The 21,180-nt window shown below is 36.3% G+C and overlaps 1 protein-coding gene across 2 annotated transcripts in view; it reads left to right on the plus strand.

Moving 5' to 3' along the window:
• AK9 (adenylate kinase 9) overlaps positions 1 to 21,180 on the plus strand; it is a 135,710-nt gene that overhangs the window by 5,335 nt on the left and 109,195 nt on the right. Inside the window, exons 2-8 of one of the 2 annotated variants that reach the window (XM_027604179.2) lie at positions 3,151 to 3,278; positions 5,214 to 5,277; positions 6,866 to 6,918; positions 7,016 to 7,112; positions 13,532 to 13,644; positions 16,109 to 16,297; positions 20,768 to 20,896. In XM_027604179.2, the coding sequence (XP_027459980.2) occupies positions 3,162 to 3,278; positions 5,214 to 5,277; positions 6,866 to 6,918; positions 7,016 to 7,112; positions 13,532 to 13,644; positions 16,109 to 16,297; positions 20,768 to 20,896 (762 nt within the window). In that variant the 5' untranslated portion in view covers positions 3,151 to 3,161. The remainder of the gene's footprint in view (positions 1 to 3,150; positions 3,279 to 5,213; positions 5,278 to 6,865; positions 6,919 to 7,015; positions 7,113 to 13,531; positions 13,645 to 16,108; positions 16,298 to 20,767; positions 20,897 to 21,180) is intronic. The other variant, XM_027604180.2, reaches the window with a different exon arrangement.

Raw genomic sequence — 21,180 nt, forward strand, 5'->3', positions numbered from 1 at the left:
TCATTTTTAGAAATGTAAGTTCATCAGCATTTTTGCTTACTGCTCATCTGTTTCACCCCTAGAAATTCTGTGGCTTATCAGCTGTCACCACAGATCTCTGTGGGTTTTGCTTGTTGCCATTCTGGACTTGCTGCCCATTCTAGTAATTACACCTACTTTGCAGCCTTTCTCCTACCTCCAATCCTGGCCTACAAAGGATAGCCACCACTGAGTTTATTAATGATACTAGTGCCTCCTTACTAGTTCATTCCTTGTAGCCTTAAAGAAGGGAGTATCCTCTGGCCATCCCAAAGAGCGGAGTTGGCTGATGCATTCTCTCGCCTCATTTAACGTCCTCATTTAACAAATCCATCTAACATGTCACCTCTGTGAGCCTTTCACACCCTACTCCATATTCTGCTATTCTAGAGGCATAGGTTAAATAAGGACAAGAGGCTACTTTCTGCACAAGTGCAATAAGCACAACAAACTCAACTCTTCCCCTGCTGAGATGTTGTAACTGCAAACAGACTGCTAGATGGGTGGAGAGGATGGTCCCTGGGCAGTCCTCAGTTGGGGCTCTCTGTCAGGATGTCTAAGGTCCATCCTCCTATCACTCATGCCTAGTTTCCTGCCTAACACAGGTAATCATGGGGTTCAAAGTACTTAAATATCCACCTAAATGTTCCATCCCAGGCCTTAGGGCCCTGGTTTTAGTGTACTTAATATTCTTTAATAAATGTACCATCTCTCTAAAAGGTTTAGATGCATTGTCTCCTTTATAACTACATTTTATAGTAGCATTACTTATTTTTTGGTACTAAAAATAACTTGAAATTTTAGTTCTTTTGTCATGAAGTTTTCATCTCAATCTTTTTAACATACTAGTAATAATTCTTATAATGTCTTGTTTCATAATGACATCTTAAAGTAATATTGGTATATTAAGCCCATTTGAATATTCTTAAATTCCACAGAGAAATATAAGCATATCCCATTTACCAGGAAGCATATAGCCCCCATAATACATTTTCATTGTTCCATGAACAGTGTCCCAGACCACTGGGACATAGTTTTGTTCCATTTTTGAAGTCTGCTTATTAAAGTCATTTCATAAGATTTTGTGATTTTTCCCTAAAGGGTTTATATATCTTTTATAATATTTAATCCTGGTTGCTTTATTATTTTGCTGCAAAGATAAGTCTTTTTATCTTTAGTTACATTTTCTAGCAATTCATGCTGTATAGAAATGCAACTGAATTTTGTATAATTTTGAATCCAGCAAATTGGATTATCAGATTAATTCTCAAAATTTATCTGTGATATATTAGTTTCCTATGTAGACAATCATATCAACTGGGAATAATCACAGTTTTCTTTCTTTTGTCTTGTCATGACCTGAAAAGAACATTTTTAATATTTAATCATTAAATGTAATGTTTGTCTTTTGTTAATACCTTTTATCAGATTAAAGAAATTCCCTTCTATTCCTAGTTGCTAAGAGATTTATCCTTTATTAATCATTAAAAGGTGTAGATTGTCTCATACTTTTTCTACATCTATTAAGACAATCATACAGTTTTTCTCTTTTATTTTAATATGATAAATTAATTTTTCATATTAAGCCAGACTTGAATTCCTGGGGAAAGCCCAACTTGGTCATGATGTTATCTTGTTATATATTGCTGGATTCAATTAGCTAATTAGGATTTTGTAAATCTTGTTCATGAATGAAATTAGTACATCATTTTGCTTTTTCACACTATTCTCTGATTTAGGTAAAGGTTATATAAGATCAATAAACTGATGTAAGAAGTCTCCACTTTATTTTTTCTCTGAAAGAGTGTAAGATTCTAAGACTTGGAGCTCTTCAAAAAACCATTTGGTTTCTTTTGTGGGAAGATTTTTAGTTATTGACTCAGTTTCCTTATAGTTATAGAACCACTCAGATTTTCTCTTTTTTTTCCTGAGAAGCTGATTTTTCTAGGTATTTATCAATTTTGTTTAAATTTTCAAATTTATTTGGTATAACTTTGTTTATGATATCCTTGCCTTATCTATATTATATCTGTAGCATTGTTACTCTGTAGTCCTTCCTCCTTTCTGTGTCTAATATTGTTTGATCAAGTAGACAATAAATCAGTGGGCATTATGGAAGATTTAACCAATAAAATTCACAAACTTGATGTAAACCTCATTTAAAGAACACTACATCAAAAAAACATAAATCACATATCCTTTTCAAGGAATCAGGGAATCTTTTAAAAAACTACAGTGTACTAGGCCATAAAGCAAACCTCAACAAATTTCAAAAAATTAGTATACCATGGAGAACATTCTCTGATTCATGATAGAAATAAAAAACAACAAAATCTTAATTTTAAGATATAAGAAACCACACTTCTAAAATTGTTTAATTGTGCTTTCTATTTTCTTGATCAATCTTGACAGTTTTCTATTTATACGTTTTTTTCAAATACCACTATTTAGCTTTGGTGACTCTTTCTATATATGTTTGTTTTCTATTTCATTAACTTTTAAAATATATTTTTCTATTTTTCCTGGTTTTTTTCCCCAACATCTTAAAAGTGCTGAGCTTATCTCATGTACTTTTCAGAGTTTCTTTGGTTCTAATGTAAGTATTTAAGGTTTCTAAATATTACTTTAGCTACATCTTCTAAGTTTTGTTATATATGTTCATTTTTTTTCAGTTTACATATTTTCTAATTTCCATTCAGATTTCTGTTAGAGCCATTAGTAGTTCCTACACATGTGCACATACACACATATATATGTGTCTGTATAACATATATATGTATGTATATATATAGCATATTTAATTTGATCTTTAATTGAATATACACATCATAACATATATGTTTATGTATGTATATATGTATTTTTATCTTAATTAATCTTGCAGAAACACTTCGTTTTAGCTGTCTTTTGTACAACATATAGCTCATTTTGCTTTTTGTCTCAAACTAAGAGCCTATTATTTTTTTAATAGATAAGTTTAACTTATTTGTGAATATCGGCAAAATCTTTGTGTTTAGTGATGTGGAATGGCTTCTAGGCTAAGTAAATTCCCAGGATATTCTCATTCTCCTTCACCTGCCAGCTTCTTCCAACTAAATTAGTCACTAATAATTTTACCCTTTCTTATTGTAGTAGTTTACATTATGAATTCTCAAGAGAAGACAGAAGAGTATCCTTTTGCAGATATATTTAATGAAGATGAAGCTGAATATAACTTTTTGTTGTCTAAACCTGTTTGCTTTGTTATATTTGGGAAACCAGTAAGTTGTCTTTTCTAACTTACTATTTACTATAATTTTTATTTTTAAAGTCATAATATTATGTTACCATACAAGAATGAAAACCACATAATGTGCTAATTTTTTCGAGTGTTAGGCTTTCATTGTATGACTTAAAAACTGATATAATATTGGTTGTAAGTTCCTAACTTTATCTTGTCTTGTACACTATAATTGAAAAGGAACCTACATTGTACTTATCTTTGTTTTTATATTATGAAGAAATAGAACTCATCAAAACATTGCACCATGACAATTGTTAGTAGTCTATGATCCAAGGTTATTTCTAACATAATTTGCTTATAAAACTTTCTGTGAAATTTGTTATGAGGTTCTCTGGGTATGTGAAGAAGGGACACTACAGAGACAAACTGGGGCTCTCCCATTAATATCTGAAGCTACTGAGAGGCAATGTGCCTCACCTTTGCCCACAGTGTGTTTGCAGACCTATGTATTGTCTTTCTACAAAATAAAAAGAAACCAAAAATGGATGATATAAGATAGCCTGCTTTTCTAGGCATTTCTAGTAAGGACCTCTAAATGAGAGGTATTTTCAGCCATTGAACTAGTTGGTAGTTAGCATTAGAGAGCCTGAGCTGGTGAATTAAAGATCCTCTCCAGAACAGCAGAGACTAAGAGCTGCATCCCACCCTCAATTTAATTTTATGTAGACCCTGGGACAGGTACCAGGAAATGGTTCCAGTAACTTTCATTATGTTTCTTAACATATAATAGAGTTTTAAAAGTCAACAGTGAACATGGATGGAACTAGAGGGTATTATGCTAAGTGAAATAAGTCAATCAGAGAAAGACAATTATCATATGATCTCATTGATGGGTGGAATTTAAGGAACAAAACAGAGGATCATAGGGGAAGAGTGGAAAAAATAAAACAAGACGACCAGAGAGGGAGACAAACCATAAGAGACTCTTTTTTTTTTTTTTTAAAGATTTATTTATTTGAGAGAGCAAGAATGAGAGAGAGAGAGTACATGAGAGGGGGGAGGGTTAGCGGGAGAGGCAGGCTCCTCGCTGAGCAGGGAGCCCGATGCGGGACTCGATCCCAGGACTCCAGGATCATGACCTGAGCCGAAGGCAGTCGCTTAACCAACTGAGCCACCCAGGTGCCCCACCATAAGAGACTCTTAATCATAGGAAACAAACTGAGGGTTGCTGGAGGGGAGGGGGTGGACGGATGAGGTAACTGAGTGATGGACATTAAGGAGGGCATGTGAGATAATGAGGACTGTGTATTACATAAGACTGATGAATCACAGACCTGTACCCCTGAAACAAAAAAATACATTATATGTTAATTAATTGAATTTAAATGAAAAAATGTTCAACATAAAAGTCAACAGTGAGAACAATCAGATGCAAATATTACTACATTAAAGTGATCTTTTGTCTTGAAAATATGATACTTTTCAAAGATGTCCATTTAATAAGAATTTTTTGTTCTTGTAAGTTACTAAGTGGAAGTCTGTCAAAACATTCATGACTAAAAACTTTAGAAAAGAGATAAAGTGATGGATTTCAATATAATCACAACGATATGTATTCAAATTACAAAATTTGACAATCAAAAGAGGACAGTACCTGGAATGCCATAATGGTACAGCTGCCTGGTTTCAGGGCTATTTTCTTAATTTAAAAAATGTTATCTAAATCACTTCAAAAATGTGGCAAATGTAACAATGAGTAGAGAAAAATTAAGCTATAAATATCTAGAGTCTGCTGTTCATTTATTTTGTGGACAAAAAATTTACTTGATAATATTCATGTATTGTAACCATCAATAGAGTCTTTTAGTATATGTGCTGCTGAAGCGAGCACATCAATAGAGTCTTTGAAAATGAGAATATCTGTTTCATTGGCAAATGCCTGTGGGTTTTAAATAACATCTTTCTTTTTAAGGGGGTTGGGAAGACAACTTTAGCTCATCAAATAACACAGGCATGGAAATGTATTCGTGTAGAAGGTAAATTTTACTCTTTCCTCCCAATATTTTATTATAAAAACTTTATAAAATGTAAAGAATATATCATCTAGATTCTGTGATTAACATTTCGCTATAATTACTTTATCACACATCACTACCAACCTAGTGAATGTTATCTTCAAAATAGCATCAGGCATATTTTTGCCTTTCAGTTAGTCCTAGTTTTGTTCATAGAAGTTAGGAAGGTTTATGAAATGTCTTTGACTTCATTCTACTGCCTCCAATTCTCTAATTCCCTCATTTAGAACTACTGGGGACATGTGTGTTTTGGGTATCTCCCTATGAAAGATGAGAAGAGAAGAAACTCTCACAGCTGTTCTTCAGAACATTTTTTAAGACTTAATTATTCTTTTTAAGATTTTATTTATTTGAGAGAGAGAGAGAGCTCAAGGCAGGAGCAGGGAAGGGCAGAGGGAGAGGGAGAACCAGATTCCCCACTGAGCAGGGAGCTGGATGCAGGGCTCAATCCCGGGATCCTGTCATGACCTGAGCCGAAGGCAGATGCTTAACCTACTGAGCCACCCAGGCGCCCCAAGACTTGATTATTTTCAATGATAAATTTTATTTTTTATTATTTTGCTTTGCATTCTCTGCAGTATATAAGATGAGGACTACTAACTTTATATAAAGTATTCTTTTAATCAATAAAACTATTTTTGTTCTAATAGAAAAATAAACAAAAGAATGAATCGGCAATTCATAAAAGTAGAAATAAAAAATAGACAAATATAAGAAAAAAGTCATTATTCAAAGAAATTGTTATTCGAAGAAATGCTAATTAAAATAACACTGATCCATATTTACCTATCAAATGGACAAAGAATCTTCTATAATCATTTTTGGCAAGAATGTTATGAAATGAGGATTCTATGTGGTGTTAGTGAAATTGCAATCTGGTACAATTTTGAGGAGAACAATCATAGATTACTAGCAGTGAGGGACATAATTCAGTTCCTGAGTCCTCCCATAGGTCTTGCCCCTGTCATTTCTGTCCCAGGATGTCTTCCATAAGGGATGGAATATTTCCTCTTAAAAGGAAAGAAATCATTGGAATTCCAGCCTCAGGCCCCCTTTTTCTAATCAGCGTTTATCTATTTTTACATTTTTTGACGCATACTTTCCTTTTATATAATCAGAGTGCAAAATTAATGAGCTCTGGATATAACTCTGTGGTTATAAAAGTATCTGGACTAATAATACTTAGTGTATACTTTTGAGTGACACTTTACAATTTCCCAGTCACTGTCACGGACACAATGTCATTTCATCCTCACATTCTCTTGCATACTATACAGGGCATAAGCATGCAAGGCCCAGAGGTATTTAAGTAGTTAGCTTCCTCAAGATATTTTAGCTAGCGAGTGGCAGAGACAAGTTCTCTGTGGAATACATTCTGCTGCCTCATGCTTTGGTTAGGCTTACACAACATAATGTGTATAAATATGTTTTGTAAACTCTTAAAGTGATATGCAAATATTAATCTTTGTTACCATTATAAAACAAGTATGTTTCTTAATTTGGCAATTCTAATAGCAGTTTGTGCTAATAATTTGAATTCATATTTTAGTTTTACCAATTTTGGAAGAACAGATTGCCAGGGAAACTGAATCAGGAGTTATGGTAAATCTAAGTTTCAAAATTATTATGATTTAAAAAAAAAAAGCTCTGTGTCACAGATGTATATACACTAATATACACTATCTTTTTTGGTTCTTAGTTGCAATCAATACTGCTCAGTGGTCAAAGCATTCCAGATGAACTTGTCATAAAGCTAATGTTGGAGAAGCTCAACTCCCTGGAAGTTTCTCACTTTGGTATGTTTATTTTTATAAATCGGTGGCTATCGAAGTAGCCTTAAAACTTGTGCTTTAGCTGAGGCACACATAATTTCCGGAGTTGCTCTTTCTTTTTCTCTGTTGTGGGAATTCCAGAGCCTGAATTCAGTTAAGCAGCTTAGATATTTTTATTTGCTTGTTTACTTCCTTTTATTCTTCAGATTCTACATTTGTAAATAAATAAATACATTTAAATGGTTCCATCTTTTTTTTTTTTTTTTTGGTTCAATCTTCTTTGAGCACTCTGTTATCCAGCAAAAGCATCAACACTCTGCTGTGGTTCTTCTCACAGTGCTGACAATCTCTGCTGACTGCTTTCTCATTCACTCCGGGTTTTATTACTGAGTCCTGTCCGTGGCTAGTCTTCTCTGCATTAATCCACACTTATAATGCAGGAATTTCTTGAATGGTACCAGCTTACCCTCTGGCTCCAGATATTGGCAGGCTTCAGTCTGTTCACCCAGTCTACCCTCTCACTCTAGACCCAAGAAATCTCCCTGCACTCAAACAGATGCTGAGCAAGGGTTTGGGGCCTAATTTCTCAAGACAAACGCTACTGAAGCTCCAGAATGACTAAATAGAAAAGAGCAAACCCTATGATATTTACAAAAGAACGAAGAGGAAGAAAGATGTGCTGGGGAGAAAATCATCCACTTGAAATAGATTTATTGAATGAAAGAAGAAAAATTTAAGCTGCTTTGTATCCTTAGTAAGTTAAGAGAGGACATTGTGACTATTAAGAATATAGGGATAAAAATAAAATGCAGTAAAGTAAAAACCATGATTGCCAAAGCAAATCAATAATGGAAGTAGCAAAAGCAGATGTCACTGCAAACTATGTCTGTATCATTTATGTCTATAGATAGAGAGATTTCTCTACATACAGATGGTATATAGAACAAACTACATCTATCCATCCACATATAGATAAATATCATCTCTCTATTATATATGTTGTGTGTGTGTATATCTCTATATATATATGCTTTGTCTACACATCAGTCTATCTATTGATCAGTGATAAAGAAGATGAGCTTGGGAAAACATCCAGAATGTGGGAGGTTAAATGAGTAAAAAGGTAAAAAGGACAATGACAGAATTCCGACAGAGGTCAGTAAATGACCTCCAAAAGCGAAGTGATTGAAACTGAAGCATGGGGGCACCTGGGTGGTTCAGTCATTAAGCGTCTGCCTTCGGCTCAGGTCATGATCCCAGGGTCCTGGAATTGAGCCCCACATCGGGTTCCCTGCTCCGCAGGAAGCCTGCTTCTCCCTCTCCCACTCCCCCTGCTTGTGTTCCCTCTCTCGCTGTGTCTCTCTCTGTCAAATAAATAAAATCTTTTAAAAAAAGAAGAAGAAAGAAACTGAAGCATGTATGCAGAAAGGCAGGCACATATCTTCTTTATACTTTGTCTCCCCTTACCTCTTATAAAAATTAGAGTAATTTACTCACAAAAAGATGGTATAAATGATGAATATTGGCAAAAAGAGAAAAGATAATGAAAAAATAAACCTACTCAGCTATGCCATTCATGATGTTCAGAATCTTTCTAACTTCTTCTTGTGGAAGATTTCAAACAAAAGTAAAGAAAGTGATATAAAACTCACCCCATGTGTCCCTCACCCAGCTTCAATGACAACTCTTGTCTAATCTTGTTTTATGTGAACTCCTGCCCACATCCCTCCCCCAACCTACTTTATTTTGAAGCTAATTCATATCGTATCAGTTCATCTGTAAATGTTTTAGTATATATCTCAAAAAGATAAGGACTGTTTTTAAACCTAGTATCACGTTAAGTTAATAGTAAATCATCTACTGACCACTCTGTGGTCAGATTTCATTATTTGTCTTTTTTTTTTTTTTTCTAGCTGATCTTTGGGTTTTTTGTTTTTTTTTGGGGGGGTTGTTTTATTTGTGTGTGTGTTATTTGTTTGTTTTTGTTTTTGGGGGGTTTGTGGAAGGATCCAACCAGGTTTCAAATAGAGCAATTGACTGGTATGTCTCAAGTCCCTTTTAATCTATAAATTCCCTCTACCTCCTTCTATCATCTTGTGTTCTCTTTGTTGAAAAAACAAGTTATTTGTGTTTAAGAAATTTCCTGCATTTTGGATTTTGCTGACTCGCATCCCCTCGTATCATTTAATGTATTCCTCTTCCCCTAGACTTGCTGTACACTGGTGCTTGTTCTGGGAGCTGGCAGAGGAAAAGCAGTATAAATGATTTCTTGAGTCTGAGGGCCACACTATTAGCATGCAATTGCATGGCTGTGTTTTAGGCATGCACAACTGGGCTTATTTAAAGGCTATAGTGGGATGGGACCTAGAACCCCTTCTGCCCAAATTCCCTTCTCCTATTCTATAGCATCCTCAAAGGAATTTCTGTGGAACCTAGCACCCTGCTAAATGCAGTTTAAAAGTCTTTGCTTGGCAAGGAGTCTTTCTGATGTTTAGTCCTACCCACCAGCCTGGTGGATGATAGAAGCAAAATTGGAAGTGATGAGCTTTCAAAACAGGGATATTAACTTGGGTCAGGTCTGGGTGAGGCTGGGTAATTGATGACTCTAAAATCCCTAAAGACAGATGTGTGCTGCTGGGCACACTGCACAACAGAATGTTGCCAAATTCAATCTTAATTTTTTTTCTGTACCAGAGCCTTTTTACAGTTGGAACTTTTTATCACTATTTAGAAATAACTTATACAATCTGTAATTACAATCCTTTCATTCACAACCTGTCATGCTGTGTTGGCCTTTGGCCAAAATCAGCTTCCATGAACTGCATCCTTACCCAAGAGAAAAAGGTAGAGCCAATGCCTGGGCATCCTGAGAAGCCCCTTTCTGCTTCCTGTTTCTAGATTCCAAAAAAACTCACTTTCTCCAGTAATGATGGACAGCCCTAGTCTGGGCATTCCTTGCCCCCGGTGTATCACATTGTGGATAGTCTCGTAAGTCACTGGTCACCAGTGTGTCCTCTCAAATCAGGCTGGCATGAGGTCAGGTACATATTAGGGCTGGAGGGACATAAGCTACCTGATATTTCTGAATCTCTCATCACTTCAATCTGAAAGAAGTAGCATGCCATCTTCAGTTTTGTGGAAATAGGAATTCATTCCACTGTAGGGGGAAAGTGATGGCATGGGCCAAGTAGTTACCCCTGGGTAGTCATATGGACAGTATTTTAAGTTTTTCCCGGGTGGGGGTGATGCAGGCTGAATACTAGCCTGCAGCGTATCTACTCTGCCAATGATAGTACATACAGAGCTTCGCTGCAAGGAGTGGCAGGAGATCTACCATTCTTCCCTCTTCAGTATTGAGGGTAGGGGCTTGATAATGGTGTCAAGGAGATATGGGACAGAGAGGGGAAGTCCTCATCTCTGCTTCCATATTCACACATGTCTCTGGGGTTAGAGAGGTTGGCAGTGGGCTTGGCAGCTCTGATATGTCTACAAAGAAGTTTCCTTGTGAGTATCCAGAATTGGGTCTAGAGAACTAAGCTCTTCCGCTCTCCCACATCTCTTCCATAGATACTTTCCTAGGGTCTGGGTGTGATGATACTGGCCACCTCTCAATGAGTAAGGCCCTAAAACTCATCACTCAGAAAATTCAGGCAGCCCAAATACTGGCCTATCAGGTGAGAACCAGACCCCATGGAAACAATCCACTCTTCTGCTGCTTCCACTAGGAAAGAGACCAAGTTTTAAACTCATTCCAATATACATGTATGCCTGAGGTTTATGACACCTACAAACAGTTGCACTTGAAATGCCTGATAAGCTGTCCAGGCAGTAGCAGTGATTGCAGTAATCTACAGGGTGCTGGAGAGCACAGCACACAGCCAAACATCCTTCTCTCATCCCTTTGTAATACACAGATGGTGGGCAGTGCTGCCAGCACAGGGAATGAAGGGGAGGTATTGTATAATCCCCTGTTGCTTGGAAGGGGAAGGCATGAACTCTGGAGACAGATGGTCTCTGGAAATGTCAAGTCAGGAGGGCTGAGCTGGGCAAGGGTTGAGTTCAGTCTAGGGCTAGGGCCCCTCACCACAGTACTCACCCTTAAAATATGTCAGACCAGAGTTTAATGCCAGCCATCCTGTCCCAAAGTCTTGACAAGTTTCCAATAAGGTTGTTAATCAAATGGAGAATAATTTAACAACAGGCTCCAAACCAAACTAGGGAAGTAGAAAGCCAGGGAAACAAAAGGCAAGAGCAGCAGGAGGTGGCAAGTAGAGGAAGGCCTGGCCCAGTTCCTGAGACAGTGCCAATGCATGCAGTGGCTAAATTTTTCCCGGGGGGTGTTGGGTTCACTTAAGGAACCTTGAATAGAACGGATGCCTTAGGATATCATCACTACTTCAAAATTTTTGAGACACAACAGCAAAAGCAAATGAGTAAGCTGAGTTGGAAACTAAAGATTATAGTAAGACAGGAGAGAATCATGATTATAGCTCACATATCCAAAACCAAAGAAAATAGGTCTTCCTTTTTGCCTTTTGAAGTTAAACTACTTAGGATTGCTTCTCTGGATAGCATCCAACACATAGTTAGCAGAAAGTGAAGTGTTTGAAATATCTTAGGAGAAATGCCTAAGGATTTGATGAGATTCTGGATTACTCTGGTAGTTGTTGGTCTGCTATTGTAAACTAAAAAACTAATAATAATAATAAGCATGTGATAAGCATGTTCTCAAGAGAGGATTTTGAGATTGGTTTATTAGGCACATTCATTTATTCATCTATCAACAGATGCTTAATACCTTTTTTTAATCATACTATTCTAGGCATTGCATAGGATAGCAGTTCTCAAACTTTTTAGTCTCAAGACTCCTATATACTTATAAAAATTGTTGAGGCCCCCAAAAGAGCTTTTGCTTACTTGGGCTATATCTATCAGTATTTATCATATTAGAAATTAGAACTAAGAAATATTTAAGATATTTGTTTAAAAATCATAACAAAACCATCACATGTTCACATTAATAGCATATTTTATTAAAAAATATTTTTTTTGCAAATCTCTTTAATATCTGGCTTAAGAGAAGACCCAACTGGATTCTCACATCTCCTTCTGCTCAATCTGTTGCAATATATTGTTTTTACTGAAATATATGAGGAAAATCCAGCTTCACACAGTATGTAGTTAGAAAGGGGAAGTATATTTTAATAGCCTTTAGAATAATTGTGACTATTCTTGATCCTACATTAAAACTCACCAAGGGGAACTTTCTTAAAGGTTATTTAAGAAAGTTAGGCATTTAGGCATTATAGAATCCAAAAGTTTAGGCATTATAGAATCCAAAACTACACTGAGAACTTTTCAAACTCTGTTAATTAAAATCCATTTGTCTATCTTAAACTTAGACTGAGTCTTTTACCCACACATGATTTGCAGGCACCATGCAGTGGTTATTTTGGAAAATATTGACTAAGTTGTGCTAAGTTTTCCAAATGTTGACACTTTTCATTACGCACTGTCAAAAAATCACTTTTATTAATTTCACCACCAATATCATCAAGAAAAGTTTTAAAAATTGGGAAGTTGTTAAGCTTATGGCAGTAGATAAACATTTTCTAAAATTTGAATTTTTGCTTGAATTTTATCATTGGCAACAAATACTATCAGTGGTTGTCCTTGTGACCAGCTCACTCCACTCATTTTTTATAAAATGTCTGCCAAATATCCAAAACTGAATAACCATAATTTGTCTGTCAGTTCTTTCAAGAAAAAAAGTCCTATTAAAAATAGCAGAAAAATTGAAGTCCTTAATTCTGAGGGAATTGAGATTTTATTAATAAGAGAAAATTTTCTCAAGCAAGAGAGTGACATAATCAAAGAAATATATTAAAGAAAGTAATGTGATGATGGCAAATGGGATGAATTTCAATGATAAGATTTAGGTTTTTGGGTGGGGATGCAAGCCAATGTGCTAAGCCAAAATCATATTGATAATGTTCTGTTTTTTAAACTGTATGGGGAGAACATGGGTGTTTTATATATAAACATTATGTATGTACATATTCTATTATAAAATATTAGCTTTAGAAAGAAAATAATATACTATACACCCCCTATAATATACCTTTACGGCTTTCCTAACGTCCAAAGAATTATTAGCATGGAATTTCCTTCCCTAGACACCTCATGTGCTTAAAATAAATTGATTTGGAATTTTTAAAGATGTCTCCTCCTAGCTCAGTGATTTTATGATCAGAAAAACATTATTCACAGTTATACTTCATGTGGCAATAAACTTAACTATTAATTAAAAATATTTGACAGATTTTAAGATCTACATTAATATTCATCGATAAGCAAATGACATTTTATAAAGTAATAACAAATCAATGCTCTCATATATTGATAACATTATAAAACTTTAAAAATTATATTTTACTCAACAGGTTATATTATCACTGAACTACCATCACTTTCACAGGATGCCATGACTACTTTGCAGCAAATAGAATTAATTAAAAATTTAAATTTGAAACCTGATGTTATAATCAATATTAAGGTAAGAATATTAGTTCTTTTGTAACTATAGTTACCATTCTTTTTGATAGTAGTGGAATTCAAGGAACATCTTCAAGAATATTAATGAGGTGCCTGGGTGGCTCAGTTGGTTAAGCGTCTGCCTTCAGCTCAGGTCATGATTTCATGGTCTTGGGATCAAGCCCCGAGTTGGGCTCTGCACTGAGTGGGGAGTCTGCTTCTCTCTCTCTCTCTCAAATAAATAAATAAAATCTTAAAAATATATATTAGGTAGTTAAGGAAATAATAACTTATATATCAACCATAGGGACTACTGAGTTACACTTTCTGATACCTCTGTATTTCTGAACCTGCAGTTCCATCCACAGGAAGTATCTCTCTGTCTCTTCAACAGTCTTCAACATAGTCATCCTTTGAAAGTCAGTTCAGACATGACCTGTTTCCCTGATGACCACCCCTTCCACACCAACACTACATATTAACTAACTCATTCTCTCTCTCTCACTTTCTCCTTTTCTCTCTCCCTCTTCCTTCTCCTCTTCTCTTCCTCCTTGTCCCCTATACCTTACTTACCACAGGAGAGTTAAATACTTCTCTGATGACCATTCATGTTGCTGTCTTCTATTGTATTATCTTATATATTGTACTTGTCCATTTTCCTTCTGGACCCTGCCTTATTTGAAGGCAAGAACCATGTCTTACTCATATAAACATCAACTAACACAATATATGGTACCTAATAGACACCTGATAAGTTTGCCAGTTAAATAAAATGAAAGAAGGAGCAAATGAGTTGGACATATGAATGTTAAAAAACATTACTAGATTGATTAAGAATCAAGCTTGGGTTCTGTTCCCAATCTCTCCTTTATCAACAGCATGTGGTAGATGACATTTAGGAGACTCGATTTCCTCTTTACAAAAATAATAACTGCCTCATGGGGGTATGATAAGAATTCAGGGAGGCCAGGTCTGCTGGTTGATGTGAAAATTAATAAGCTTTTATATTCATACCTGCCTGATTCCCCATATGGTTTGACAGCTCAAAGTAAAGGAGATGATTCTCAGCTCAGGTGCTGGTGCCCGGGAATGTGTTAGGGTTAGCTGTGAGAGAGAGGAGGTGTTATGGTGCTGAGCATGGTGTAATCTGCAGCCCACCACAGGCCATGGTTGGAGGCCAATCAAAATCCCTGCACGGACCTTGAGAATTTCACACATGTGAACATGTGTATAAGGGAGAGAAGAAAAGTTCTCAAACAATTAACTAAAGCCAAATATAAAGTCCGAGCCATGGAAAACATAGATTGTATAGGAAATTAACACCTGGTGGAACAAGAATACAGATATACAGGCCACTAGCTTCCAAATGCTTCCTACATTTGAAGCATAAATTTGGTTCTGAGTTTGATGAGCCAAAGTAGAAAGGGAAATGTAACCAGTTATATAAAATTCACACTGTGAAAAGATAAGACATTCCTCAGGAAAAACAAAATGAGAGAAATTAGAATTAAAATTTTAAACGAGAGAAACATCTTACATGGGTCTTAATATAAAAGATCATCAAGGTAGAGAATGAAGGCCTTAACCTCATTTATATTATAAATGTGATAGCGAGTACCCAGTTTCTACACATTGACTCAAGTATAATCAGAGGGCCTAATGTGAGACAGAACTCAATACAACACACATTTCTCTGGTGGTTTGGCCTTATTTGGGGATAAACCTTGGAATTTCTAGAGCAGACATTCTTAGCCTGAAATCCAGGAATCATTAAATATCCATGAACCTTCTGAAATTATTTTATTATGTGTATCTGTTTTTTCTGAAGCAAAAGCCAATAGCTTTCCTCATATTCTAATGGGGTCTGTACTACCAAAAAAAAAAAAAAAAGATTAAGGGCCAGTGATCTACTACAGCAGTGGTTCTCAGAGTACAGTCCCAGAGCCAAATGCATCAGCGGCACTCAGAAGCTTGTTAGGAATACATATTCTTAAGCCCTACCCCAGAACTATGACTCAGAAACTCTGGGGGAGGGGGGAGGGGGCGTTAAGCTATCCATGTTGAAAAGCCCTTCACATGACTCTGATGCCCGCTGAAGGGTGAGGACCACTGCTCTGAGGCATGTCCTTCAGACTCACCCTCGTATTAGTCACTTCCTGCAAGCGAACATAGGAGACAGCTGAAGGCAGTAGTCTTTGTCAAGGACCCACAGTGTGGGTGTTCTGGGTCACTGAATAAGGAAGGGCAAACACGCATTATAAAAATGACCCAAGAGGGCTAAAATCTTTCTTGTGAAAAATTAGGAAACCTAAATGAATTTCTTGCCTCAGTAAATACCCATCCCATCTCCACATAGAGGTGGTCTGAAGAAATCTGAAAATGAGCAAGGAAGCTCCTAAAGTTTTGTTTCTCAAAGTGTGGTGCATGAACTGTCGGTGTCAGAATCACTGAGGATGCTTGTTAAAGTTACTGATGTTGTTTCTTAGTGCCCTGACTACGACCTATGCCAAAGAGTTTCTGGGCAAAGGCAGCACAGTAGTACAGGGTACATATACAGAAGAGATCAGTGGGACCCTGAAGTCATTGAGAATCGTAGGAAAAAGAGGAAGGAAGCCCAAAAAGAAGGAAAAGGAGAAGAGGAAGGTGAAGAGGAGGAAGAGCAAGAAGAAGAAGAGGTAATATCCCAATACCACATATTACACTTTTAAAATTTGCTAGAATTAAACTAAATAATAGCATGGATAAACAAAATAGTAGATACTAGAGAAAATTACATTTTAAATGTTTATTTAATCTGGGGGAAATAGAACAAATATTTCATGTTTTCAAGAACTATCAGATCATAATCTAGAGGCCATCAAGTTTAACCTTCTTGTCAGTATGGAAGTCCTTCCACATCCTGACAGCTACTCTGCTTCATTTCATAGCAACAAAAAGTTATTGGTCACCTACTGTGTGTCAAGCCCTGTGCAAGCTAGAATAAGGAGACCAAGCAATAAAAAACAGGGTAATGTGGAGAGCAAGTAGCCCAGGCAGAGTCCAATTTATGATGTTAACATAATCCCAATTCCAGTATCTAGCAAAGGGATTTTTAGAAAAAAAATCTAAAGCCCAATTTCACATATACATGTTATAATAATCCTAAAGTCAGTGCTTGTAAGCATAATTGCAATAGAACACCAAAAGAATTTCCTACCATGACTTAATGAGGAAAATTTGATGTGAAGAAATCTATTAACAGGTGATGGGCTGGATTTGGCCCAGTGGGCAGGTGGGCCATAGTTTGCCAGTCCCTGCTTTACAGAAATATACCTGTGATTTCTATTATAAATTAATTTATTTATATTTTTAAGGAATTTTATGTATTTTTGTAATTGCTACAATTTATAATTTATTATAAATGTATAAATACTATTTTTATTAGACCTACACTCTGCAAAATCAGATGTTAACTTAAAATGGATGCATTGCAAATCATTTGTCCGGTAGAAAAGATAACCCTCAAAGGTTACAATTCTATTGCCCTGTAGGATATTAAACAGCCTGTATCCAACTTTGCAATCTGATTTCAGTGATTATATATACTTCAGCTTTCTCATCCTGTTGGTTTTCTCACTAACAGGCTAAATGAATCTTTGACATTTGTTCTTTAATAATAGCTAGATCTTAAAAGTTCTCATCACAAGAAAAAGAATTAACTGTGTATGGTGAAGAATGTTAACCAGACTTATCGTGGTGGTCATTTCCCAATATATACAAATATCAAATCATTATGTTGTACACCTGAAACTAATCTAATATTATGTGTCAATTATATCTCAATTTATAAAACCTATTAATATAAGAGAACTCATTTAAAAACATTAAATAATCTTCCCTGTGCAAATAAGGCATTAGATAATAACCAGCATCTGTTTCTATTTTCTTTTTAAAAAGGAAGAAAACCTCACGGTGCCTGGGTGGCCAGTTGGTTAAGTGTCTGACTTCTGGTTTCAGCTCAGGTCATGATCTCAGGGTCACGTGATCGAGCCCCGCGTGGGGCTCCATGCTCAGTGGGGAGTCTGCTTGAGATTCTCTCTCCCCCTCCCTCTGTCCCTCCCGCTTGTGTGTACATGCTTTCTCTCGCTCTAAGATAAATACATCTTTTTTTTTTAAAAGGAAAAACCTCATAGCAAATGGGAATAAAAGTGTGTCGTTTTAGCATGAATAAAGTATTCTGTCTTAAATCAAAAATGGTAAGATAGAGGAGTCACAGCTCACTTAGTTACAGGGACCATGGTCAGGTCAGTTTGTGATGTCAGCCAGGAACATACTCGGGAAGGGTGAGAACGAGTAGGCAAGGACTGCACTGTCCAAGATAGTAGCCACTGTCCTATGTGACTATTTAAATTAATTAAAATTATATAAAATTTAAAATTTAGTTCCTCAGTAGTACTAGCCACATTTCAAGTGCTCATGACCAAATATGGCTGTGTCTTCCAAACTGGACAACACAGATACACAACATTTCCATCACCGCTGAAAGTTCCACTGGACAGCTAGTGGGTGCCTGCCCTTCTTCAGAAGACAGCTGCCTCTCAGCTCCAGCCCAGCCAACTCTTGCCATGTGGGAATGCTAGCCTATTTTTACCAGGTAGTCTGATTTTTCCAAAGAAGCCAAAATCAGCATTTTAAAATATAAGTAGTTGGCAACTAATCCAAAATTTTAAAAAACACAGTGTAGGCCAATGCTATGGGATAGAATCAAATTAATGTCTTCAGACTGAATTCAGCCCCATGGGGCTCTGGTGTCTACCTAGTAGCACAGCCGTGTTCAGAAGCCAGACCTGTGAACATGTCACCCACATGGGTTGATGGCCAATAATTTCATGAAACTGTTCACCCTTATATACACACAAATGTTAATCTCCCTGAACTGCTGTAATACCTTTGTATATGTTCTCTTGGCTTCCACTTTCCTCTCCATCCCCATTCCATCTTTACAAAAGCCAGAGCCATGTTTTAAAAATATGACCGTTAGTGACTTTCTATTACGTGTAGATGAAAGTTCAAACACCCTCGCATGGTTTACAAGGCCATGGACCTGGTCTCACTATCTCATCCCTGGCTGTCTCGCCTTTCTTGCTCACTGTATTCCAGCTACTCCACTGGCCTTCCAACTAGTCCTCAACTATGCTGGACGCAATCTACCTCCAGGCTTTGCACTTACTATTTCCTCTCCCCTCTGCTTACCACACTTTCCCCCAGATCTTCATGTGCCTACATCCTTCTTCTTGCCTATGTCCCACCCCAGGGATGACATCCTCGAGGCCCAAGCGACTCTGTAACCCAGCACTGTGGTAGAAATATACTCCTGCCATGTGTAATTTTAAATGTGTTAATAGCTACTTTTTTAAACAGCAAAAAGAAACAGGTGAAAATAATTTTAATAATATATTTTATTTAATACAATATATCCAAAATATTATGTCAGCATATAATCAACATACAAATTCTGAGATACATCTTTTTTTCATGCTAAGCTTTTGAAATTTGGTGTGTACTTTCCACTTACAGTACGTTCCAATTCACACTTGCCACATTTCAAGTGCTCAGTAGGTCTGTGTGGGTAGCAACTATTGTGCTGGACAGCAAAGGTCCAACCCCTTTACCCTGCTTTATTTTCCTCATAGCACTTACCACTTTCTGAAATTATGCTATTTGTTTACTTGCTTATTATCTGTCTACCCCCTGAATATAAGCTCTGTGAAGCAAGTACCTTATCCCCTGTGCCTGTAACAGTGCTTGGCATACAGTAGGTGCCTCATAAGCAGCTGTGTCTTGACTGAACACATGAGGATATGCCAGTGAAGCCCTCTGCTGGAGAGAGAAGAATGATAGCATCTTTTGAAAAAGATAGTATATATTAAGCCATTTTGAAATGTGTAATCTTTGGTCCAGTAATTCTACTTTTAGGAACTATTCTAAGGGAGAATATTAGCAGTGTAAAGATTTATCTACAAAGCTATTCAGTGAAACATTATTTATAATTGTGAAATATTTGAAACAGTCTTCGTCAACTATAGAATAATGATTAAATAGTAATGTTTTTAGGGCGCCTGGGTGGCTCAGTTGGTTAAGCGACTGCCTTCGGCTCAGGTCGTGATCCCAGAGTCCTGAGATCGAGTCCCACATCAGGCTCCCGGCTCAGTGGGGAGCCTGCTTCTCTGACCCTCTCCCCTCTCATGCTGTTTCTCTCTGCCTCTCTCATAAATAAATAAATAAAATCTTAAAAAAATAGTAATGTTTTTAGGGCTATTAATATATTTTTGACCATTAAAATAGTATTTAAAACATTTCAAAAAATTTATAAAGTGGCTTACTTAATAGATAATATGATTCAAATAGTATAAAATGTGGATTTATGTGCATTGATAAAGACTAGAATTAATAATTAGATAATAAATTATAATAATAATAGGATAAATATGATCTTGAACACCAACCAACTCACCAACTCAGCCTTGGGCTGAGAACCTTTACATGTAGTATTCCCTCTGCCTTCCAACGTCACTTCCTCAGAGAACCCTTTCATGACCACCTGATATAAAATAGCACTCTTAGCCATCACTCCTCATCTCCTCTACTCTGCATTTTTTTCCTAGTACTTACCACCACCCAACATGTTATATATTTACTTGTCTAGTTGTTTCTGCTCTGTCTTCCTCAACTGGAATGTGTGCTCCATGAGGCCCAGGGTCTTAGTTGATTTTGTTCACTAGTTTATCTCAAACTCCTACAACAGTGCCTGGCACTCACCAATCTTGAATGAATGAATTAATGAATGAATGAATTACAAGCTCAGGTATTCAGAGTAAATCTAATTTCTTGATTCTGTCTCTAAAAATCAGATATTCTTCCCCTACTCTTCCCTACTTATTGAGGAGGAAAAAAAATTAAGAAGTATCCAAGTTAACTTAAAGTTTTATTCCATCTGATAAAGGCCCCTTAGGGTGTTCAGTGTCTCTAAAATAAATATCCTCAGTCTCCGTTCTACCTGCTTCTTATTCCAAAAAGGCATGTAGTTATAAGGAGGGAGAGATGTGGCTTGTTAATTAAGTAATCATTAACATAAAGATTCTGAAAATCTCTTCTTTTCCATTTAGGCATTTATTGCAGAAATGCAGATGGTGGCTGAAATTCTTCAACATGTAGTTCAGAGACCTGAGGATTATTTGGAAAATATTGACAACATTGTTAAACTTTATAAGGAAATAATTCTTCATCCTTTAGAAGTAAGAACAAGATATAGTGATAAAAATAGAAATATTGATATTTGTGTTCTCTCACTGGTTAAATAGCTTTCACATTTTTTCATCCCTCTGTATTATCTGATTCTCCACCACTTAAGTTTGATAGAATGCTGTTAGAATAAGGCTTCCATTCCAAAGGCTGTTTCACAGAACAATATCAATTGACTCTTAAAAAAGCAGCAATATTGTTGAAAAGTGATAAATGAACTGCATTTTTCAAAAGTCACTAGGGGAATTTATTTATGGTTGGAGGTTGAAAAACCCAT

The sequence above is a fragment of the Zalophus californianus genome, chromosome 7 (genome assembly GCF_009762305.2).
Source record: "Zalophus californianus isolate mZalCal1 chromosome 7, mZalCal1.pri.v2, whole genome shotgun sequence".
NCBI classification, from domain to species: domain Eukaryota; kingdom Metazoa; phylum Chordata; class Mammalia; order Carnivora; family Otariidae; genus Zalophus; species Zalophus californianus.